The sequence below is a fragment of the Stegostoma tigrinum genome, chromosome 7 (assembly GCF_030684315.1).
Source record: "Stegostoma tigrinum isolate sSteTig4 chromosome 7, sSteTig4.hap1, whole genome shotgun sequence".
Classification (NCBI taxonomy): domain Eukaryota; kingdom Metazoa; phylum Chordata; class Chondrichthyes; order Orectolobiformes; family Stegostomatidae; genus Stegostoma; species Stegostoma tigrinum.
In genome coordinates, this window is record NC_081360.1 from 52,218,508 (window position 1) to 52,244,742 (window position 26,235).

The 26,235-nt window shown below is 41.4% G+C and overlaps 1 protein-coding gene across 3 annotated transcripts in view; it reads right to left on the reverse strand.

The window, feature by feature from the left end:
* The window catches only part of tlk1a (tousled-like kinase 1a), a 135,897-nt gene that overhangs the window by 65,358 nt on the left and 44,304 nt on the right, over positions 1 to 26,235 (reverse strand). For all 3 annotated transcript variants that reach the window (XM_059647268.1, XM_059647267.1, XM_059647269.1), the window contains exon 5: positions 10,010 to 10,085. In XM_059647268.1, coding sequence (XP_059503251.1) covers positions 10,010 to 10,085 — 76 coding nt within the window. The remainder of the gene's footprint in view (positions 1 to 10,009; positions 10,086 to 26,235) is intronic.

Here is a 26,235-nt window from a genome sequence, read left to right on the forward strand (position 1 = left end):
AAAAAATGACTTACCAGGATATTACTGAGACTGGAGGACTTGAGTTATAAGGGGTGGCTGGATAGGTTGGGGTATTTATCTCTGGAATACAGGAGGCAGAGGAGAGAGACTTTACAAACATTTATAAAATCACCAGGGGCAGAGATAAGGTAAATAGTCTAGATCTTTTCCCCACAGTACAGGAGTCCAAAACTAGAGGACATAATTTTAAGGTGAGAGGGTAAAGATTTTCAAAGGGACCTGAGGGGCAACCTTTTCACACAGAGTGGTGTATATACGGAAGGAGCTGCCAAAGGAAGTGGTACAGGCGGTTACAATTACAACATTTAAAAGATATTTGGACAGGTACATGGATAAGAAAGGTTTGGAGGAATGTGGACCAAAGTTAGGTAAATGAGACTCGTTCAATTTAGGTAACCTGGTCAGTATGGAAAATGAGAGCTATGGAATGACTTCTCTCAAAATTCAGCATCACTCAGGTCAACAGTCATTTTAATAATCATTTTATCAAAAATGTATTTACAACAAAACATCAGCACAATTTCCTTCTGATTTAGGAGGCTAGTCATGTTTGAAAATAATAGAAATGCAAATATGTACTAGTCGTCCAAGACATGCTCTGGTGCACCAATGTGTTGGGTAATTATGTACCTTACAACGTCAAGAACAATATTTTTTCTCAACCAGTTTAAAGTTGACTTGATCATTCAACATAGCTGCATAATCAACACTTAGTCAGCAAATTCACCAACGTGAAACATTTGAGTTTTAGATTCAGTTCAACAGTCCACTAAATATTCTGCAGTTCTTAACATGTAGAAAAAGAAACTAAAATCACTGAAAGTGTGTTAAAACTCCTGCCATTTAGAAAGATAATGTTAGAATGTGCATCTGTGATTGCTTAAGACTAATGATATGGGATGAACAACTTTGTAGACAGAAACATAACATCCTGGAAACACTCAGCTGACCTGGAAGGATCTGGAGAGAGAAAGACAATTAACATTTCAGGTCATGCTAGAGTAAAGTTTTCTCTTTCTATGGAAGCTGCCAGATCAATGCCTGGCTGATTGAGTGCAAACAGCACAGGAAGAGGCTGCTCAATTTGATGGGCCAGCTGCTTTTTGAGATATTCCACTTTTCCAAACTAACTTGAGGTTGACAACATGCTTTCCAGGTATGAAAATGTCAGTCTTTCAGCAATTTGCAAGTTTACAAATTGGTCAAAAATTTATTCAAAAATTTGAACAATAGTTTAAGGAAGAAGTTTCAGACACCATCGATGCAATCATGTTTTGCTTACTGAACAATTAAGTAACATACCAGATGAATTTTAATGTCATGTATGGCCAGGCCCCAGCTGTGTAGGTTAAACGTCACAATAAATTATTGATCAAATACCATGTTCCTGCAGTTGTTAATATTAGTACACAATCGACTAGCCTACTCTTAAAATGCAAAGCATAGTGTCTACTGTTAGATGTGATTCTGCAATTAAGCAGCACTTGTTCAACAATTCTGAATACATTAATAGCTACACCAATAACTCATTTAAGATAATTAGGAGAGCTCACAACATGGCTCATTTACATTTGCTGGAAATGCTAATCATCCACAAGTCCCAACCTGTCATTTGAAAAAAAATAGAATACATGAGACCAGAGATAATGAGAACTGCAGATGCTGGAGGTTCCAAGATAACAAAGTGTGCAGCTGGATGAACACTGCAGGCCAAGCAGCATCTTAGGAGCATAGATGCTGACGTTTCAGGCCTAGACCCTTCATCAGAACACACAAGACCTTACATCTTTTATCGAATTGTCCAGCAACTTGGGGAGCCTAGTGATCCCCTTCCTTTCTCCATGGTAACACCTCAGCCAAATATGACTCATCAACCTTTTCCTCCTATAGTGCAAATGGTTTTGATTGCTTTAAAATTGGCATTCTTGCATTTATCCTGATAAGTGCAAGACAAAAGGTTCAGGAACAAATCTCTTTTCAGCAATATTTAAGTTGAGAACTGCCAAATGACTAATAGTAACCACCTTATATTTTTGGCATCTAATTCATGTCTCCCTTACATGGTACTATTTCTCTATATCCAAACTTTCCCATGATTTTAAAGACATCTATCAGATTACCACTCCATTAAGCGGCCAAGTTTATTCAATCTTTGAAGATGGGTTGTAATCCCTTCTAGCAATGTCCATGCAGATTATTTTTTGCACCTTCTCCGATGTCTCTGTATCCATGTAAGATGGAAAGCAGAATGATAGATATCACTAAGTTGGATGCAATACAAACTTAACATGATCTCCCTGCTTTTCAAGTTATCCCTCCACAAATAAATCTTAATGTTTCATTTGTTCTTCTTGCAATTAATTATCTGTGCTGAGAGTTCTTTTGCTCTGCTTCCCATTGAGAGTCATTTTCTAAGGAAAGGACAGGTTCTTGTTTTCATACCACTGGACTCTTAAAACCATCTATGTGGGAAACACTGTGATGGAATAATTCTCACTTGTCTACACGTACTGTTTCAACACTCCGTAAGTTCAATATCATTCGGGACAAAAGATTCTGCTTGATTCATTATCCATTCAAAATCTGAGAGCATTCACTGGTTTCATCAGCAGCACACCACAGCTGCCACGCGTACTATGTAAAAGTAGAAGATTGTCAAGGTTTCTCTGCTAATATTTCTCAAACCCTGCAACCTCTACCACCTTGCAAAACAAACGAAACACCACCACCTGAAAGTTTCCCAACAAGCTCGATACTGACCCGATTGGAAAATACATCACTTTTCATTCACTGTCAATAGGACAAAATTCTGGCACTCCCTATCTAAACAGCACATAGACTGCGGTAGTTGAAGCAGGCAGCTCATTATCATCATTGATACCAATTAGGAATGGATAAAAGTACTACAATCACAATTATTTGGACACAAGTGGGGGTCATCTGATGAAACGTGCCTGCAGCAGCTCTTCAAATGAGGATCTCTACCTAGTGCAAATCTCCTGCTTTCTTCCCACACCCCTGCACATTCTTTCTATTCAAATAATCATGAATTGACCTCCTGAATGCTTCAATTGAACCAGCCCCCAAACACATTTTCAGGCAATGCATTCTATATGCTAACTGAACACTGTGAAAAAAAAGTTCAATTTCCACTTCACCCTTGCTTTATTTGCATATCACTTGAGATCTATGCCCTCTCTTTCTTGTTCCTTGAATGAGCAGGACAGGTTCTCAGGCCCACTCTAGCCAGCTGATGATTTTGTAAACATCTACTAAATCTCCTCCTATCTTTCCTCTCTCCAAGCACAACCCCAACATTTTCCCAATCTATCTTCTACACTCTCCAATGTATTAACATCTTTCCTCTAATGTGGTGCTCAAAACTGTACATAAATTTTCCAGCTAAGGTCTAACATGTGTCTAAAAAAGACAAGAATCCAAGATGACAGCACAGTAGGACTCCTCAGCCACAGCTTGTCTGCTCCATCCATTTTTCGTTTTCCCTTTCATTTTACCCAACTCCCATCCTTAAGCCTCCAGTAATGTCATCATGGACTGCTAGCCTCAGGAGAGGCTCCCGGCCTCAAGACGAAGCAAGTGAAAACTTCCGGCAATCCTGGACTTGAAAGCCTCTCAGTGGAGCCTGGCATAGTCTGAAAGAGATGTCTGGCATGGCCTGGAGGCCAGGTGCTAATGTGCTGAGTTGGAAGAACTGTTATTCTGAATTTCTTATTTCTTTATTTTTCTATTTTTTCCCCAATCACAGATCTGTGCCTAGGTACCTTTGTACTTAAGATGGCAATGTAAGTGGTGATTTGTGAGCTTTTCACTGTATTCATGTGATAATAAAACTAATTTTAATACATCCACATCCTTATGAATGGATATTAAAAAAACAATTTTCCATTTTGAAATTTGCTCTGACTACGCTTCTTTACTACTTGGTTTCTGTTATCTTTGTCCTATTACATTTTAAAGTACCATCATCAGTTCTGTCACCAATGTTAAGCTAATTGGTCTACACAGTGCCCCAAAATTGTTCCATCTCCCTTTTCAAATAAAGGAATTTTGTGAATTATATGCAATTCCTCTGGTACTATTTGCTCTTTAAGTGTATTTTTAATCATACACATATGCAACAGTTCCTCTCCTGTTGTTTTCTAATCTTCTAATATGCATTGATGCAATCTTCCTCCTTCCAGGAAATGTCATTGAGAAATTAAACTACTGTTGCATTATGACCGTTTGTTAATGGCTTGTTAAATACTGAAAATAACAATAATTCAGTATTTTGGCCATTTTGCTATAATCTGCAAATTACCTTGCACACTCTTTAGTGACACCACTTTTCTTTGAATTCTTTTGTATTATTTGTCTACAGAATTTTTTTATTCCATGTTCATTTAGAATTCATAATTCCACTTCATTTTCCTTTTACTTTCTCTTAACCACCGTGCTCTTCTTGGCATCTCTTTTAATGTTTTTGCACTTCTTCTTGTTTCAATTTTACCCATTTAATCCATGTTTAAATGTATCTTTCCTGACTGCCTTCCAAAATTGCTGTCACTGCTTTGCTAAATTTCTTCATTCTGGTCTCATCCCTGCACAATTTGATTTTTTAAAATGTGTTACTTTGGTCTTGGTATTATTTCCATCTTTTGCATGCAATATGCTAAACTGCATGTTGTGAAGACGCTGTGCGTAGGCCACAGTTAAATTCCATTAAATTGGCTATTCCTTTCTCGATTTTTAAACCACTAACCTTTAACAAATGGATTTTCTCCAAATGTACTTAAAATATTTTGATGCATATCAGTCGGATTGTAAATTTTCATGCATCCATTGAATGAGCAGCTTACTATTTCTGTTCTTGTACACAAAGAGGAGAAATTCTGCTTTGATAATACTGTGCTGCTGTGAGTCCCTGAAAGATCTTTCAGAAATTAAGAAATCTTAGAGTGCGCCAATATTGGTATGGGGTTCCTAATACAGTTAGGTTTGAAAAATTATTGGCCTAGGCAAACAATCATCCATTTATGCCCAAGTTCATCAGGAAAGTCACAATCGCACTTCATACAGATCTGTCCACTGCTTATGCCAAACATAAATTTGACTACTCAAATTACAGCTACTTGATTTTATTCAGCACTGCAATCTAAGATCCTTCAGATGGCTAGTGCACAGAGCATCATCATTTCTCAACAATATATAGGTACTGTTCAATGTTTCAAATACATGTTCTTAAAACTTTACTTGTAGGATACCTAATATACACACACATTTCATGGTAACTTTATAACAAATTATAGATGAACAGAGATATCAAGAACAGCAGATGCTGGATGCTGGAGTCAGTGATAACAAGGTGTGGAGCTGGAGGAGCACAGCAGGCCAGGCAGCAGAGGAACAAGAAAGTTGACGTTTCAGGTTAGGACCCTTCTTCAGAAATGGGGAGGGTGAAGGGAGCTCAAATAAATAGAGGTGGGTAGGGCTGGACATGGTATACGTGATGGTGATCGGGGAGTCAAGGTAGGGAGTGGTGGGGATTGGTCAGTGAGGTCACAGGGTTGGATAGGTGGGAGAAGATGGACAGGTTGTGTCAGTTCAAGGAGGAGGGCATGAGAGGGTGGGTTGGACATGGGTTGAGGTCGGGGGTGGGGAGATTTTAATGCTGGTGAATTCCACGTTTAGGCCTTCTGGCCCGAGGAGGAATGAGGTGTTGCTCCTCCTGTTTCAGGGTGGTGTCATTGTGACACTGGAGGCGGCCCAAGATGGACATGCCACCCAGGGAGTGGAAGGGGAGTTAAAATGGTTGGCGATCAAAAGGTGGTGTTGTTTGTCATGTACAGAGCGCAGATGCTCTACAAAACGGTCTCCAAATCTCCGTTTGGTCTTACTGATGTACAGGAGGCCATGTCAGGAGCAGCAGATGCAGTAGACCAAGTTGATGGATGTGCAGATGAACCTCTGTCTGATGTGGAATGTTTGTTTTGAGCCTTGGATGGAGGTGAGGGAGGAGGTGTAGCACTTCCTATGCTTACAGGGAAAGGTGCTGGGGGTGGTGGGGTTAGTGGGGAGTGTTGAGCAGACAAGGGAGTCACAGAAGTCCCCACAGAAGGCAGACGGGGTGGGGCGGGGGAAGAGAGGATATCTCTGTTTGTGGGGTCAGAAGTGGCTGAGAATGATACATTGGATATGGAGGCCGTTGGGATGGCATGCAAAGACATGGGGAATTCTGTCTTCATTTTTGTTGGGGCAAGATAATGGGAGGGCAGAGGTGCGGAAAACACAAGAGATGTGTTTGGAGGGCATTTTCGATCACCGGAGCAGGCAAGTTACAGTTCTGGAAATAGGAGGACATCTGCTGTGTGCGTTAGTGGAACGCCCCATCTTGGGAGCAGGGGATCCCATTCTCACAGGAAGATGGGAGAAGGTGGTGTAGTCCAGGTAGCTGTGGGAGTCGGTGAGCTTGAAATAGATGTTGGTTCAAGGCAGTTACCAGAGATGGAGACAGAGAGGTCCAGGAAGGAGATGACGTTTCACTCCCGCACATCTCATATGTCCTCCTATTTCAAGGACCAAAACATCCCCCTTCAGTGATTGAAAATGCCCTCAAACACATCTCTTGCATTTCCCACACCTCTGCCCTCACATTGTCTCTCCCCAACAAAAATCCTCCCCAGAATCCTCCTTGTCCTCACATACCATCCCACCAACCTCCGTATCTAATGTTACATTCTCTTGCCACTTCTGCCACCTACAATCCAACCCCACGACCAAAGATATATTTCCCTCCTCATCTCTATCTGCCTTTCGTAAGGACCGTTCTCGCCGCAATTTCCTCGTCTGCTCCACACACCCGACTAACCCCTCTACCCCCAGCACCTTTCCCTGTAACTGCAGGAAGTGCTACACCTGCCCCTACAGTTCCATTCAAGGCCCAAAACAAACATTCCAAATCAGATAGGGGTTCACCTGCACATCCATCAACTTGGTCTACTGCATCCACTGCTGCCGCCATGGCCTCCGCTTTCTCTACATTGGTAGACTCAGATCATTTTGTAGGCCAGCTGCGCCCGGTACGCAACAAACGATAACACTTTCTGGTCGCAAACCATTTTAAGTCCCCTTCCAACTCCCTGGGTGACGTGTCCATCCTGGGCTTCCTGTAGTGTCACAATGACACCAACTGGAAACTGGAGAAGCAACACCTCATATTCCGCTTTGGGAGCTGATAGCCTGCACATGAAATTCGTCAGCTTTAAAATCTCCCCACCCCCAGCCTCAACCCATGTCCAGCATTTTCTCTCATCCTTGCCTCCTTGACCTGACACAACCTGTCCATCTGCTCTTTCACCCATCCACCCCTCCCACCTCATTGACCAATCCCCACCACTCTATACTTGTATTCACCTATCACTATCCCTAGCCCCAGCCCTCCTCTCACTATTTATTTCTGAGCTCCCTTTCCCCTCCCTCTTTAAGGGTCCCAACCTGAAACGTCAACTTTCCTGTTACTCTGACACTGCCTGGCCTGCTGTTCCTCCAGCTCCACACTTTGTTATTGATGAACAGCACACTGATCACACATCAACATATTAAAATCCAGCCAAGTCTGCAAGATTCTAGTGCATGGGTTAAAAGGGATCAGGTAATGATAGATATCCAACTGAATCTAAATCCCATGTCATCCAAAAACTTTTAGATACTGAGAAACACTACAGCCAAACCAATAAAATTGTGGATTACACAAACTGCTGAAATAGAGATGGATACGCTTTGAAATAGATGTTAGAATAGGAGCCCTATTGACTGACCTTCTGGGCATAATTAAAGGTAAAGATTCATAAAAAAACCAAAAGAACTGCAGATGGTGTAAATCAGAATCAAAAACAGGAGTTGCTAGAAAAGCTCAACAGGTCTGGCAGCATTTGTGAAGAGAAATGAGAGTTAATGTGACCCTTCCTCAGAACTGAGATTTATCTTGTTAACTCATGCAACTTGAACAACAGCATATTTGAATGAGAGCCTGTGCTTTGATTTTTGATTTTAATTTTCTATTTCTAAATTGATTCATTCTATGCAGCATATATAATGGGATATAGAATATTCTACTTTAGAGTTTATAAATGAAGAAAAATATTTTTCATGTCATTAGCACCTATTTTTAATGAAAAATACATGGGAAAGTTAGAGTTACTTCTCAGGTGGTCAAACTGGTAAACAGCAATACAGGATTTTAAAAATGGAAAACGTACAGCCAAACAGCAGTAGTTAATGTTGTCACATCAGGGAGTGAAATATGGATAACAGTAACGGTGGAAAATATTCAACCGATTTCGGGATGTTCTTGTTCATACATCGCCGCTCAAGAGTCAAGCCCAAAAACATTGGAAAGCATGAAGATTATTATTTTTTGCTGCTTATGTCAAACCTTCCCATGTAAACTTAAATGAATGATCAAGGTGCCCTTGTGAGGATAAATCAGTTTAGCCAGCATTCCCCAATAGATCATAACTTTCAACAAGAATGGTCTTGTGTTTAAGTAATTTCCTATTATGGTGAATTGAATACCTGTCAAAATATTTCATTCTGCACCTTCAGCGAGGCAACCCTTGTAAACCAGAGAAATGACTGATACTCTCCATTGCTTCATTTTTGTTCATATCTGTTCAAGTACCCAAGAGGATCTGTACTGCACAATTATTACTGGAAGACTTGAACATAATGGAAAGCTGTATGATTCTACGCAGATGCCTACTTGCCCTGCCTTAAAAACAAAACTGTTAATAAATAAATACCTTGAAGAAATTAGTACTATGCACTCTAATGCAGCGAATATGTCAAATACCTGCGATACAAGTGCAATTAGTATGCCCATTATTTATAACTTGATAGCACATTGCGCTAAAGCGGAAGATGTGGAAGGTTCTAGGGTTAGATAAAGTGCAAACAACTTCTGATTAGTAGGTATGGCGACATTTCACCAGTATCAGCAATTTGAAGATTAATTCCATTCCAATGATTTCACAAATACATGTAGTTGTACAGGTTGAAACAAAATCACTTCCTAATCCAGACAACCTTTCTTCTCTCTAACTTTCTAGATAGTCAAAACAAAAAGGGCTGGTTAGACAGTTGGTGTTTGGTCACAGAAGGATACAGAACAAATGGTGAAAGTAATTTAAACATACAGGCCTTAAAAAAAAAGAGAGAGAAAATTACTTGTTTGTGCAGCAGCTTGGTCAGTACATTCATCCATGGCTACAATCACTTTGGACTGATCCATCATTAAACTGGACCAATCATCAACATTTGGGAGGCTAAACAAGTTAAACCCAAGCTTTTAGTTAATACATACATTTGTGTAACTCCAGTGTAGACATATGTTGTCAAGGGCCATGATTTCAGAAAATGTATAATATTAAACATTAATTTCAGGTAACTGAAAATTGAAAGGAACGTGGAACCTGAGGTGTGGAGTTAAGGAGCAAATTGCAAGTTTTTTGTCTGATATAAAAATTAATTCATTCAGTGTTCTATACTTCACTGTCTTTGGACATTTGTTTATTACATCAAAATCTTTCCTTCAGTACTGTGCAAAGCCCCAAAAATATGAGTGAACCTTGTTGGGCTGATGAGCTGTCATAATAGCCTTCCAAACATAGCACAGCTTTAGATTAACACTTCAGTCAGGACATGTTACACCCTTCTGGTTACCACCTCTTCAGATGGTGGTTCCCAATTTGTCTGTACACCTGCATTCATCTTGAACATGAAAAGTAAAAACTCCAAACTAGTCCTTCTAGTATGACGGTTGGGAAGAAAGCACCATTCAGATTTCAATTTACTTCTCAGGTAGCAGTGACTATTGAAATTTGTTTCAAAGGTATGCCCGGATATTTCAAGAGAAAAAAAAAACTGAACTTACTACATGGAGTATCCCTGGCTTTCAACCTCAGGGATTTTCCCCCCCAACATCTCTTACCTTGGCTATTATCACTCTGGTTATCTGCTTTGCGTTTTCTTCCTCTTGCAGAGTCAGGTTGTTTCTTTTCTGGAGTCTAAAAGAAGATACGGGTATCACATTTTAACTATCATAATCTTGACATCTTAAACGTAAAAATGTTAATTTTTCACTTCTAGGAACTTATCTCTTGTAATAAATTTTACAATTAAATTTCAAAACATTATATCTTGGAGTATTGGAGATGCAATTATTTTGGAAATTTACAATCACTGCCTAGAGAGTTGAAAGAATTGAGAGATATAATACTAAATTAAACATCAGGAGGCCTTGATCCCTGGACTTTGTTGACCCTAACCAGCAGCATAGTACATTTGGGTTTCGCACATCTGGCAGAGAATGAATAATAGTGAGCAGCCAGGATTCCTACCCCGACCAAAATCCAGTGATCTTTGCTAAAACAAAAACTGAGACAAACGGATTATGGCATAAACAGAAATATGAGACAAGAGCTATTACAAAGATGTGGTCACAGGGTGACAAAGACTAGGAACCCAATGTTCAAAGATATTTAATATTCCAGAAAAATTGGTTGTGCAGCAAAGACACTAACCTAAAATACATTTTTACTTAAAATACCTTCTTCTCTAGATTACAGAAAATTATGAAAGTACACAGCCAAGGTTTGGGACTGATGGCTAGGATCAGAGGTGGATTCCAGAATTATAGACAAGGAGCAGCAACAGAGTGAAGAGAGCTGGGCTACACATGCACAAATCACTGAACCCAACAGGATATATTGAGAAGATTTCAGAAGAAGGGTCTAGACCCAAAACGTTAGCCTTGCTGCTCCTCTGATGCTACTTGGCCTGCTGTGTTCATCCAGCTCTACACCTTGTTATCGCAGGGAATAATGAGAAAGTATCTTTAAAAAAAAGAGGTATATAGGATCCTGAATATTATAAATAATTAGAGGTAGGGTACAAAAGCAAGGAGGTTAAGTTGAAACAGTAGCTCAGCTTCAACTAGAGTACTGCATCCAATTCAGGTCATTTGTACTTGTGGAAGGCTCAGAAATGAGGGGATAGTAATTTAATGTGATTGGCATGCAACAGTGACCCAAAGGAAACTTTCTTATGCAGAAAGTGGTCAAAGTCTGGAATACACTGCCTGAGTGTAACAGTGGAGGTAGCTCCAACTGCAACTTTTAAAGGAAAACTGGATAAATACATGAACTGTAAACAAAGAAACGAGTTCCAGGCAGACTGTGGGCAGAACGGGAAGAGCACTTTTGCTGCTGCACCAGGTCAGCATGGAGACAAACGGATTATGGCATAAACAGAATTAAAGGAGACAAGAGCTATTACAAAGATGTGGTCACAGGGTGACAAAGACTAGGAACTCAATGTTCAAAGATATTTAATATTCCAGAAAAATAGGCAAAAAAAAACAGGTAGGGTAACGCTGTTAATAAGGGAGTAAATCAGTGTGGTGCTGAGGAATGTTATGGGTACAATAGATCGTAATGTGTAATTGGTTTGGATGGACAGAAGGAAGAGAATGGGGCAGGGAGTCACCTACAGGTCCCAGAACAGGTGCTTCACTAGAACAAAGGATAAATCAGGAAATAATACAGGACTGCAAGAAGGATAGTTATCAGAAGTGATTTCAATTTGCATTTTGACAGGCCAAATCAAATGGACAAAGGTAACAGAAGACAAATTTGTAGAGTGCACGAGGAATTGTTTCTTGGAGCAGAACATTGCATTACCCATCTGGGAACAGGCTATTTCGGATCTAATCATGAACCACCTCCTTACAGCAGTCAAATCCTCAATATTTCAAAAATGTATCCACATCCTCTTAAAGTGATCTAGCCTCCATATCTTTCAGGGCAGAGAATTCCAGGCATTCACTACCCTCTAGGTAGCATCATTATTGTCGCCTTATTCAGTCACTACATTCCCTCGTTTGAGAGTCCCTTACTTATAGAAACATCAACTCAACATTCTTCTGAACTTGAACGAATAAAGGCCAAAGTTTAACAGAGAAATTTTACAAGTACAGTGAATGTAGGTGCTATAAGAACGATGATGGCTTGTAACCATGACATTTTATATCTATTTGCATTTCTTGATTTTGGATGCTCAAGAATCACCTGCCAAACACTATGTTTTTCATGCTATCACAATTCTCAGCACCCTGACACATTTAAAGGAAGCATTCCACTTCTGGGGCTAGAACAAAGACCATAGTCATTTACTGCATTCTCTGCAACTCAATCTGGGAAGAGCAAAGTCCATTTGTTCGGCAACAAATTTCTTCAGACTTGGAGCTCTTGTATTGTTAGTAACTGCCTTCTATCTCACAAGATGATGGATTGTGCTATGCTAGCAAGTTTTTTAAGCATCACTTTGCATAGCCCCAGTAATCTACCCTATCATGACAGTCTCTTGCATTTGCTACAGAGGAACTAGATGGACTGAGAAATCCCTCTTTCTGTCTCCCAGTTAGCAGAATACTCTTTTGTTAAGATGTTTAAAAAGGTATTGCCTGTTACATGCAACATCCCTCTGTCTCAACTTCTTCCAGCTGTTTGCTCTCCATTGCAACTGCTACTTTGATGTCTTTTTGTGCCCTTTCGCTCTCCAAAATGTTTCAAGAGGGGTGGAAGGAAAGGTGTGTCCAACATGGCTAGGAGGAGGTGGACCCACCTTGTTAAGACAAATGCAAAGAACACATTTAACACCTCAGTCATGCTTTCATGCATAAATCCTGTATCTGGTCTTTACTTGGCCCAATTCCTTCTTTCAACATTCCTTTACTGTTTCCAATCCTACAAGGAATTTGTGGTTCCCTTTTATGTTAGCTATTAAAACTCTTCATACTGTTCAGAGTCTCTTAACTGCTTTCTCATTTCACCTTGAAACTTCTGTATTAAGCCAATTCATAAATGACCACCTATGTGACTTTGATAAAATAATCTTTCCCTCTTCATTTTCACCCGTCTAGAGCTTTTGACATGGCTGACCTTCTTCAGCAACTCACCATGCTGAAAAGCTGCACAGAAATAATTTCACATAGTTCCATTTATATCTGTTTAAATCAAAGCCGGAGGATCAATTTGCAATGACTTCTATTCTTTAATGCTGCTGTTCCTTTATGATCTCACTTGGGTCCTCGCATCCTTTTCATCTAGTACTGCCTCTTGGCAACAAGATCCAAAGCTGAGTTAGTTGTCGTATCTACACTGTCAATACTCAGCTTTTTCAATACAATCTCTCTTCTTTTTTACACTACCATTGCTAAATTATCGAACTGTTAATCCAACAGGAGTTCCATATGTGTAGAAGTTTCAAGTTGAATGCAGGGATAATTTTGGGACCAATATTTTAGGTCCCAATTCCAAACTCAAGTTTCCTTGCATTGAATGAAATCTTCTCCTGGAACAGCCCAACATCAAGTTGGAGAGTTATTAACCATGATGTCACATTTCATACCTAGATGAATGTCATTCAGTTCCAAAAGGGTAACACAACACATTAGAATAAAGTAAAAGAATCAACTATGTTGAGTTGATTCTTTTCGGGAGATTTATTTAGATTTACTATTTCCAGAGCCAAAAAAAAGGCTCAAGTTGAGTAAAAGATACAGATTTGAATGAATTTGGCGTGTTCGTTCACTGAGAACATGTCTGTAAGTACGTTTGCGCTAAGAAACATTGATCTAAATTCAATTGGTTACCTATTACATGTTGTTTGAAATCAATTACCTTTCGGAATTAATAGCTCTGCAGCAACAGACCTATCAACATTCTTATTACTTTTCTGATTCTTCTATTTGCTGCATGGCACTATTTATTTCTGAAAAGCCTAACTATGCAGCAGATACTAGCCATTTTATAAATCTTTGAGGGCTCGTGATAGTGTCCCTACCTTTGAGCCAGGAAACTTGGGTTCACGTCACACTTGCTCCTGAGGTGTGAGCATCTCTGAACAGGTTGATTAAAAATAAACTGAGACGGTGTAGTGTATTTAAGATCTATTTCACAACTTGAACTCACAATCTTTTACTGTGAACTGTAGAACAGTACTGGGCAACAGTGGAATCATCAGTAGCCGAACTCATCTCCACCTATCTGGACTCCATTTTCTCCCTTTTGGTCCAGGAACTCCCCACCTACGTCCGTGACACCACCCACGCCCTCCACCTCCTCCAGGACTTCCAATTCCCTGGCCCCCAACACCTCATATTCACCATGGACGTCCAGTCCCTGTACACCTGCACTCCGCATGGAGATGGCCTCAAGGCCCTCCGCTTCTTCCTGTCCCACAGGCCCGACCAGTCCCCCTCCACCAACACTCTCATCCGCCTAGCTGAACTCGTCCTCACACTCAACTTCTCTTTTGACTCCTCCCACTTCCTACAGACTAAGGGGGTGGCCATGGGCATCCGCATGGGCCCCAGCTATGCCTGCCTCTTTGTAGGTTACGTGGAACAGTCCCTCTTCCGCACCTACACAGGCCCTAAACCCCACCTCTTCCTCCGGTACATTGATGACTGTATCGGCGCCGCCTCTTGCTCCCCAGAGGAGCTTGAACAGTTCATCCACTTCACCAACACCTTCCACCCCAACCTTCAGTTCACCTGGGCCATCTCCAGCACATCCCTCACCTTTCTGGACCTCTCAGTCTCCATCTCAGGCAACCAGCTTGTAACTGATGTCCATTTCAAGCCCACCGACTCCCACAGCTACCTAGAATACACCTCCTCCCACCCAACATCCTGCAAAAATTCCATCCCCTATTCCCAATTCCTCCGCCTCCGCCGCATCTGCTCCCACGATAAGACATTCCACTCCCGCACATCCCAGATGTCCAAGTTCTTCAAGGACCGCAACTTTCCCCCCATAGTGATCGAGAACGCCCTTGACCGCGTCTCCCGTATTTCCCGCAACACATCCCTCACACCCCGCCCCCGCCACAACCGCCCTAAGAGGATCCCCCTCGTTCTCACACACCACCCTACCAACCTCCGGATACAACGCATCATCCTCCGACACTTCCGCCATTTACAATCCGACCCCACCACCCAAGACATTTTTCCATCCCCTCCCCTGTCTGCTTTCCGGAGAGACCACTCTCTCCGTGACTCCCTTGTTCGCTCCACACTGCCCTCCAACCCAACCACACCCGACACCTTCCCCTGCAACCGCAGGAAATGCTACACTTGCCCCCACACCTCCTCCCTCACCCCTATCCCAGGCCCCAAGATGACATTCCACATTAAGCAGAGGTTCACCTGCACATCTGCCAATGTGGTATACTGCATCCACTGTACCCGGTGCGGCTTCCTCTACATTGGGGAAACCAAGCGGAGGCTTGGGGACCGCTTTGCAGAACACCTCCGCTCAGTTCGCAACAAACAACTGCACCTCCCAGTCGCAAACCATTTCCACTCCCCCTCCCATTCTCTAGATGACATGTCCATCATGGGCCTCCTGCACTGCCACAATGATGCCACCCGAAGGTTGCAGGAACAGCAACTCATATTCCGCCTGGGAACCCTGCAGCCATATGGTATCAATGTGGATTTCACCAGTTTCAAAATCTCCCCTTCCCCTACTGCATCCCTAAACCAGCCCAGTTCGTCCCCTCCCCCCACTGCACCACACAACCAGCCCAGCTCTTCCCCCCCACTCACTGCATCCCAAAACCAGTCCAACCTGTCTCTGCCTCCCTAACCGGTTCTTCCTCTCACCCATCCCTTCCTCCCACCCCAAGCCGCACTCCCATCTACCTACTAACCTCATCCCACCTCCTTGACCTGTCCGTCTTCCCTGGACTGACCTATCCCCTCCCTACCTCCCCACCTATACTCTCTCCACCTATCTTCTTTTCTCTCCATCTTCGGTCCGCCTCCCCCTCTCTCCCTATTTATTCCAGTTCCCTCTCCCCATCCCCCTCTCTGATGAAGGGTCTAGGCCCGAAACGTCAGCTTTCGTGCTCCTGAGATGCTGTTTGGCCTGCTGTGTTCATCCAGCCTCACATTTTATTATCTTGGAATCATCAGTAGTGCTGTTTTCTAAAGAAATATCAGCACTCTCAGGTAACAGGACAAAAGATACCATAATAAGATTCAAAAGGCATAACAACTGACAGACATACTGGGATATTCTGAGGCTATAAAAGGCACTCACTACCTTTCAACTTAAAGAGTTTTTTGATTTGGCCCATGGTTAGGGATAGGAGGATATGACTGGGTAGGTATGCAGATTGACAAGGCAGAAGTAGGAGGATCCTGCGACCTTGAAATTGCCTGACAGGTTCAAGGATTTTGCAATTTGTATGAATGATAGCGTGGCTTGCAGAGTAACCTGACTATGGCACCATATACGGGAGCCACTTAATGGTGGTGATTTAATGGAAACGGAGTGGGACCATGGAACAGTGTTGTTAAGGGTACAGACACAGTTCACTGAAGCGCAGAGTATGAAGGTTGCATTACTTGCCCAGTACTAAGATTCAGGAACGTGTTTTGGGCTAGAGAGCAGCTTAGGAGGTGCGGGATGATTCAGTTGCCATATTCACATGTGAACAAACAATAGTGAAAGGACTGAGAAAGAGATCCTGCTTTGGTATTTTGAGCAGCAAGTTGTTGCATTAAAAAACAGAATCACAAAAGTAATATAATTTAATCAATCAAGTGGTAATGCAGGCAATAAAGGTAAATAATAACAGAAATTTGAGTGAGCAGCTCAAAGATTGACACAGAGGAAATGGATTTGGATTCATAGAACATTGGCATCAGTACTAGGGAAAGGGGAAGCCGAATAATTGGGGGAAATCAACGCCTGAACCATCCTGGGACCAGTGTTCTGGCAAGACAAATAACAAGGATAGCTGAGAAGGCTTTAAACTAAATGTGAGGAGAAATGGACTAAGAAAAAGAGGCAGAATAAATATAATGGAGTATGATAGCAACATGGATAAGTGGCAGATAACAAGAGATTTTGTAACCTCAAGAGTGCACCAACAGAAAAAGCCTGAACTTGCAAGTGTGATTAAAAGACAGAATTAAAGGTTACCTAAATGTGTGCAGCATTCGAAATAAACAGACTAAATTGGTAGCACTAAGAAATAAATATGCATGATCTGATGGGTATTTTGGAAGAGTGGTTGCAAGGTGATCAAGACTGGTATCTAAATATTCATGGATATTTAACATTTCAGAAGGGCAGGACCTGGGAAAAGGATGTGGTGCGCTGTGTTAATTAACAATGACATGAGTATAAAGAAATGACCACTGTTCAGAAGATCAATTTGCAAAATTAGTTTGTGTGGATATAAGAAATATTAAATGAACCAAAGATAACAAGGTGTAGAGCTGGATGAACACAGTAGGCCAAGCAGCATCATAGGAAGAGGAAGGGTGATGTTTCGGGCCTAGACCCTTCACCTCAGCCTTCCTGCTCGGCCTGCTGTATTCATCCAGCTCTACACGTTGTTATCGCGAATTCTCCAGCATCTGCAGTTCCTATTATCGCTGATTAAATGAACCAAAGTCCACTTGTCACTAGTAGCTTTAAGAGCCCCACCCCATCAGAGGAATTAATAACAGCAAAGAGCATCATGACAATAGATTCGAACAAGCATTTTGTCTCTTCTACTAAGACAAATACAAAATGCATTCCAAAAACAATAGCGGAAAATCAAGGGACAACAGTTGGACGTAGGGACTTTAAACATTTACTATCAGGAAAAAATACCATAAAAGTTAATGGCCCTTAATGCTGATATGTTCCCCTGAACTTGATATTCTGCAACCTAGGATCCTAAAAGCAGCAGCTACAGGGATAGTGCACACACTGATCATTGTTTGGAAAGGTCCAAATGTATTGGGAAAACCACAAGTACAATACAGCTTTTCAGGAAAAGAAGAAGAGAGAAAGCAGGAAATCATATTCCATTTTGCCTGACACCTGCCTTGGGAAAATACTGGAATTCATTATTAAGGAAGTAATAGGATACTAATAACATATGCAAGCAGAATCAACATGGTTTTATGGGAAATGGTGTTTGACAAATGCATTAGAGTCCTTTGAGAATGTAACAAGCACGGTGGATAAAGAGGAACCGGTAAATATCATGTATTTAGGTTTCCAAGAGTCATTCAAAAAGGTGCCAAATAAAAGATGTCGAACATGGTAAGACATCCTGTTATGGCAGCAATATTTTGGTAGGGAGTGAAAACTGAATTACAGGAAACAGATTACAGGGTAAATGGGTCATTATCAGTTGGCAAACAGAACTAGCGGATGTGACAGGGACAATGCTGGGGCCAATAAGCTTGCAATCTCTCGTAACGACTCCAATGCAGAAAATAAATGTGCTATAGCCAAATTTGGTGACAATATAAAGTTAAGTAGGAAAGCAAGTTCTTATGCAAATGCTAGGTAAAGGAATACAGGTAGGTCAGGTGAGTGGACAAAGAACTGGCGAATAGCATAGAATGTGGGAAAATGAACATTGTCCACTTTTGAAGCAAGAACAGACAAGTAGAATATTGTTTAAATGGAGAGAAACTGCAGAATGCTGAAGTTTCTTCTGCTGTCCTTGTACACAAATCAAAAATTCAGCATACAAGTACAGCAAGTAATTACGATGATAAATGAAAAAAATGAAAGTACTGCGGATGCTGTAAACCAGACAAAACAGAAATTGCTGGAAAAGCTCTGGCAGCATCTGTGGTGAGAAATAAGAGGTAACATTTCAGGTCAAGTGACCCTTCCTCAGAAGATAAAATGCTGGCCTTTATTGCAACAGGTGGAAAATAAGACCACAAAAAAGGTCTAGGTAAGGAAAGCTAGAAGCCCATTTTCACTCATCCACCAGGAACACATTTATTATCAGTGTCTACTGCTCTCTTTCATTTATCACAGAGTCCCTTAAACCACTAATGTCCAACTTTTTAATGATCGTGAGTTGAACCATCTTCGGCTATCCATCTTCTAATAAAAGAGAAATTCTGCTTCGTTTACATATATATTTCTAATTGACAGGTTCTCCTGTTTAAGTTCTGACCCTGGGATCTGGAAAGGGCTGTTCCTAGCCCTGTTGCCTTACTACCTTAAACAGATTAAAGTTTCTTAGAATATACAAATACACAAACAGGTGATTCTGAAAGGCTGGCGTACCCCATTGACCATCTTGCTGCAATTGTTTAGGGGATAGAGTTCACTTGGAGTACTTCGTAATGTTTTGGTCACTTAAGGAAAATATATACTTGCACTGGAGACAGTTCAGGTCAGGATTGCTGAGTGATTCCTAGGATGAAGACGTTGTCTTACCAAGAAAGGGTGACCTGAAGACACTCAAGTTTAGATGAATGAGAGCTGACCTTGATCAACCTAGCCTCACTGGCCAGCATTTGGCCCACATCCCTCTAAAACCTTCCATTTCTTTCTTACTTATTTTTTGTGGGATGTGGGCATCGTTGATTAGCCAGCATTTATTGCCTATCCCTAGCTACCCTTGAGAAGGTGGTGGTGGGTTGCGTTCCTGAACCATTGTAATCCACCTGCGGTGGGTTGACCCCCCAATGCCATTAAGGAAGGGAACGCCAAAAATTTGACCCAGCGACAGTGAAGGAACAGTAAATTATTTCCAAGTCAGGATGGCGAGTGGCTTGGAGGGGAACTTTAAGGTGGTGGTGCTCCCATTCATCTGCTGCCCTTGTCCTTCCAGATGGAAGTAGTCATGGGTTTGGAAGGTTCAGTCTAAGGATCTTTGGTGAATCTCTGCAGTACATCTTGTAGACAGTACACACTACTACTACTGAGCATCAATGATGGAGGTTATAGTACCAAATGGGTTGCTTTGTCCTGAATGATGCCAAACTTCTTGAGTGATGTTGGGGCTGAACCCACCCAGACAAGTGAGAAGTATTCCACCATACTCCTGTCTAGTACCTTGTAGACAGACTTCAGGGAGTCAAGTGGCGAGTTACTCGCCCCTGTATTCCGAGCCTCTGACCTGCTCTTGCAGCCACTGCGTTTATGTGGTGAGTCCTGTTGAGTTTCTGATCAATGATAACCCCCAGGATGTTGATAGTGGGGGTTTTAGCGATTGCAACACCACTGAATGTCAAGGGATAGTGGTTAGATTGCCTCTTATTGTTGATGGTCATAGCCTGGGATTTGTGAGGCGCAAACACTACTTGCTGCATGTCTGCTCAAGCCTGGATATTGTCCAGATCTTGCTGCATTTGAACATGGGCTACTTCGGTGTCTTAAGAGTGGCAAATGATGTTGAAGGTTGTGCAATCATCGGAAAATGTCCCAACTTCTGACCTTATGATGGAGGGATGGTCATTAAATGAATCAGATAAAGACTGTTGGGCCTAGGACACGACCCCAAGGAACTCATGCAGAGATGGTCTGGAGCTGAGAATGATTTACCTCCAACAACCACAACCACCTTTCTATGTGTCAGGTATGACTCCAATCACCAGAGTTTGCCCCCTGATACCCATTGATTCCAGTTTTGTCAGGGTTCCTAGATGCCACACTCAGTTGAAGGCAGCCTTGATGTCAAGGGCTGTCACTCTCATCCTCACCTCTAGAATTCAGATCTTTTGTCCATGTTTGGACCAAAGATATAATGAGGTCAGGAGCTGAGTGGCCCTGGCTGAACCCAAACTGACTCACTGAGCATGTTATTGCTGAGCAAGTGCTGCTTGATCACACTGACAACACCTTCCATCACTTTATTGATGATCGACTGTAGACAAATGGGGCAGTAATTAGCCGGATTGGGTTTGTCCCATTGGCATCTACCTGACAATGTGGAAAATTGCCGATGTTGCAACTACACTGGAACAGCTTGGCTAGTGCAGTAGCAGGTTCTGGAGCACGAGCCTTCAGTGCTATTGCTGGAATGTTGTCAGGGTCCACAGCCTTTGCAATATCTCCAACCATTTCTTGATATCACACGGAGTGGATAGAATCGGTTGAAGACAAGTTTCTGTAATGCTGGGAACTGCTGGAGGAGGCTGAGACAGATCATCCACTCGGCACTTCTGGCTGAAGATTGCTGCAAACGCTTCAGCCTTATCTTTTGTGCTGATGTGCTGGGCTCTTGTTTCAATGAGGATGGGGATGGAGATATTTGTGGAGCGCCTCCTCCGGTGAGTTATTTAATCATCCACCATTCACGGCTGATTGTGGCAGGATTGCGATGTGTGGATCTAATCTGTTGGTTGTGGGATCGCTTAGCCCTATCATCAATTGCTGTGCATGCTGTTTGGCGTGCAAACAGTCCTGTTTGGTGGCTTCACCAGGTTAACACCTCATCTTCAGGTATGCCTGGTGCTGCTCCCAGCCCCAGCATGCCCTCCTGCACTCTCAATGAACCAGAGTTGTTACCCTGGCTCGATGGCAACAGTTGAGTGGGGGGGGTATGTCAGGCCAGTAGGTTATAGATTGTGTTGGAATACAATTCTGCTGCTGTGGATGGCCCACAGCGCCTCATGGATGCCCAGTCTTGAGTTGCTAGCTCTGTTCGAAGTCTGTCCCATCTAGCAAAGTGATAGTGCCACACAATATAATGGAGGTTATTCTTAATGTCGAGGTAGGACTTTGACTCCACAAGGACCGTGCAGTGGTCGCTATTAGCAATACTGTCATGGACAGATGCATCTGTAGCTGGTAGATTGGTAAGGATGAGGTCAAGTATGTTTTTTTCACACCATCTGCTACAAGCCCAGTCTTGCAGCTACGTCCTTTACACCCCAAACAGCTCAATCTGCACTACTGCTACTGAACCGCTCTTGGTGTTGGACATTAAAATCTCCTTCTCAGAGTACATTTTGCACCCTGGCCATCCTAGGTGCTTCCTCAAAGTGTTGTTCAACATGGAGCAGTGTATATTCATCAGCTGAGGGAAGATGGTACATGGTGATACACAGACAGTTTCCTTACCCCTGTTTAACCTGAAGCCAAGCAAATTCATGGGGTCCAGAGCTAACGCTGACAACTCCCAGAGCAACTCCCTCCCAACTCTATACCACTGTGCAACCACCTCTGCTGGGCCTGTCCTGCCGAGGAGACAGGCAATATCCAGGCACGGGGATGCTCGTGTATGGGATGTTGTCTCTAAGTTAAGATTCCACAAGAATGGCTTTGTCAAGCTGCCGCTTTACTCAAATGAGACAGCTCTACCAATTTTGGTAGTAGCTCCCAGATACAAGTAAGGAGGATGGAGCAAGGTTGGCAGGGTAATTTCTGTCAGTGTCTTTTCTAGTGTCCAGTTCAATGCCTGGTGATGCGTCCGATTTCATTTCTTTCAGACTTTGTAGTGATTGGTACAACACAATGGCTTGCTAGGCCACTTCAGAGGCCAGTTGAGAGTCAACCACATTGATGTGGGCCAATTCATATATATGGAGAGATAAAACAGACTGGGGGACCGCTTCATGGAACACCAATATCATGTCTGTAAAAAATGGCCTCATGCTTCCAGTTACCTGCCACTTCAATACAGTATCATGTTTCCTGGCCAACATGTATCTTGGACCTGCTGCTGTGCTCCAGTGAGGTTAAATGCAAGTTGTAGGAACAACATTTCATTCTATTAAAGGGCCCTTACAACCCTTCAGGCCTCAACATCAAGTTCAACAATTTTAAAGCATGAACACCGCCTTTCATGTCTATCAACAACGCTGCATCTTCGGTCCTGACATGACAAGAATTGCTTTCAACACAGCCAACCCATTTTCACCTTCTGAGCTCCTAGTCACTTTGAAAAAAAGCTATTTTCTCTTCTTTCCTTGTTTACTATCAACAAGCCGTTGGCATGCCTACATATTTTTCCTCTTTCTGGGTTCCACCTCCACCTATCTGTTCATCAATGGACTTGACATGTTAACTGTTTCTGTCACAATTGATGCTGTCAGACCTTGCTGAGTTCCTTCAGCAATTTCTGTTGTCATTACTTATTCTAATTCCATTTCATAGCACTTGGCTTGAAGTCTTGCATGTTATGGTATTTCAAGTCTTTATTTCAATACTACTTTAAAATGTTGAGATTCCTGCCTCTACCACTTTTACAGGCAGAGAATTCCAGATGCCCACCACCCTCTAGGCTAAAATAAAATCTCCATAAATTATATCCACATGTAAAATTTTTGTTAAAAGCAAGTAAGCAACAGCAAATAAAGTGGAGACTTCTGTGAAAAGGACATTTGAGACACTTCTATATAATGCGGCTGTAAAACTACAGAATATAACCTCCATGCACTTGCTTATGTCTCACTTTTTAAGGTCATCGTTTTTTTTCAGATTTTAAATCTGAACAGGTTCCCAAGGAATAACTGCGAAGAATCCAGTGACAAGGGCAGAATCCTTTGCAGTTGATGTACAATCAACATGATTGCAACTCATTAATAATAATTAGCAGGGACCTTCTGATGGAAGTAGGTGTTCACAGCTAAGATTAAAATTAACTTCAAACTTCCAGTAGTATTGGTCAAATACAAGATTTTTCAGTCGCATGGGTGTGCTATTTCATTTTGTTTTGTCTTTCAATTTCTTCATCTCTTCCTATATGGGGATTTATCTTTGCCCCCATTCTCCTTATCTGGCTTTCCATCCTGACCCAATGTTCCTCTTTCTTCTGCCTGCTTTTCTCAAACTAGAAAAGATCTTTTCTGATTTACTCAACTTCATCTTTTTTCTTTGAGAGGCCAGACCACTAGATACTGACAAACACTTGAGGCCCACTTGGTGGAGTTGATAAAAGGCTGGTAAACAAAACCATGAGGTGAGATTTTTATGGACAGTGAAATGTTGAGTCAGCAAGTACAGCAGAAAATTGATGATACATTGAAAAACAACTAACATACCAGCTATGAAAAAGTTATGCATGAGATAAATCAAAATTGATTAATGTGAAGCCATGGTTACATCCAAAGAATTATACAGATTTATGCATAAACTAACCATGTGGCCCACTGACCCATGTTAGTATTAATGCTTCATACCAGTCTTTTCCCAATAACACTTTGTTCAGCCTAAATCAACATGTCCTTTTATTTGCTTAAATGCAACTATATAATTTGCTTCAACTGATACTATTGCACAGAGTTTTACATTATAACCACTTTCTGGGTAAAGGAAGTTTTCCTGTGCTTCCTTTCAGATTTATTGAAGATGGCGTCAATGTTTTTAGCCCCAAGTGTTATATCTGGTTTGCTTGAACTTCAATTTAAAGCTTACAGCAGGTCACCTCATTTCTCTTCAAAGAAAAGATCTCAATTTTGAAGTAATCCCTCCAACAATCGTAACTTTTCACTTCTGGAATTATTCCAGAGAGTTTTTCCCCCCCCCCCCCAGACATTCTTCTGTACCTTTATAAATCATTGCAACATGAAAACTATTACATACTTCAATTCTCCAAATCCAAAGATTCTGCACAGGTTTAACGTTAATTCATACATTTCAAATGTATCCTTCAAAGAAAATTCTCATTTGCTATTTTAATGTCCTTTTTAGCCTGTTATCATTTTGCAACTTCTCTTCCACCACTGTTAAACACCCAGGGATTGACAGTGGCACAAAAGTTTGGATTTGTCTTAAATTTTAATTTTTCTAATTGTGTCAGTAACTTGAAATGTATATTAAAAGGAGAATCAATTGAATATATTTCCCTCAAAATGCAATTAAGTTTAAATTCGTTCCCACATTTTGTTTTAAAACAAAAGGTTCGTTCCCTCTTTTGAGGTCCCCTGATTAAAAAAAAAATTCTCCAGTCATGAGTAAATGAATCTTTTGTACATCTTCCAGGTTTCAAGACCAGGAGATTTTTATTTCTAACTTCTCACCATGTAGGTCAGGACATAAAATAAAAGTACAGATATATTGGTGAAAATCTTTTGTTACTTCCATAATGTAGCCAACTGGAGCATTAAACATGCCTAGTCACCTTGAAAAAAAGCTATTTTCAAATTTAACAAAGAAATGTGTTCAAATGATAGAAGAAAAAGATTAGTAAAGTCTCTGTCATCCCAGCCTGCTCTGGGAATGGGAACTAAGATTAATAAAATATACCAGCAAACCAGGTGTAAGGCAAGTTCAACGTTTCCAGAAAATCAGAAAGCAATGATGCAGGCTCACTCAAATCTCATGAATTGTATCAAAGGAACATGGTCCTGCAGAACAACTGGAGTGAGGGGGAGCGAGTGCGAGAGCAAGTGAGCGACACACACACACAAAAACTGATGCAAAAACAATTTCTGTGGAATAAGAGCACCAGTCAAATAACAGATACAATGCAGAATTTCAGTTAGAGTACTCTAATTGGTATAATGCCCAATAACTAAACTATTATTACACGAAACTGTCTGCCATTTATCTGTGGTATGTCTTTGCCTCAGGTCGAGGCTTCAACTTGCTGAAATGCAAGGTATATATTTAGATAAACAGAGTTTTCCTTAAGATGCTGAGTTCAAAAATATGGCATTGGCACTGAAATCAACATTTTTAAGGCTGTTCCATACAAAGCAGTCGTATAAATGCTTTAAAATGTTGTTAAAAATGTATCTCTTAGTACAACTGCTGCATCTGCCTAGTACATTGTTATTTTTGAGCTAAATTGCTGCATGTTAGTTCTTTTACATGCTGCTTACTTTACTGGTTCAAATGTTCAGCTTAATAGATTTAAAGGCATATCTAGGCGCTTTCTGCTAATAGTTCAGGTCCAGAGAAAGTCACTGTAAAAATCTAGCAAAGATGCACTTTGGATACTCTAAATTTGGCACAGTATTCGGCTTCATCACTAATAACACCTCATAAGTTAAAGATGTGAAAATAAATCATAGCTCAACCCTTAAGCTTAATATTGGGCAAAATTCCCTGAAACTAACAAGCCAATTACATCATGAAAAAGAACTAGATTAGTATCAACTGAAGAGAGATAGCGGCTTAAATGAACACTAACACTGCTTCACTTTTGAACTGGGGTTAGGGAAAGGAGCTTTGGTACTTTGAAGAAACAGATCAGCATTTTACTTGGGAGAGAAATTCAGGCGAAAATACTCAAAACATCGACTCTTGATATAGTACATTTGTCAGATCAAGATATCTTCACTCACAGCCTTCATGTAGATATCATCCGGATGGTCAAGCTGACAGACACCACCTCAGTTACCAGCAAACTAAATTAGTTACGCGCTCCCACTCACCCAGATAC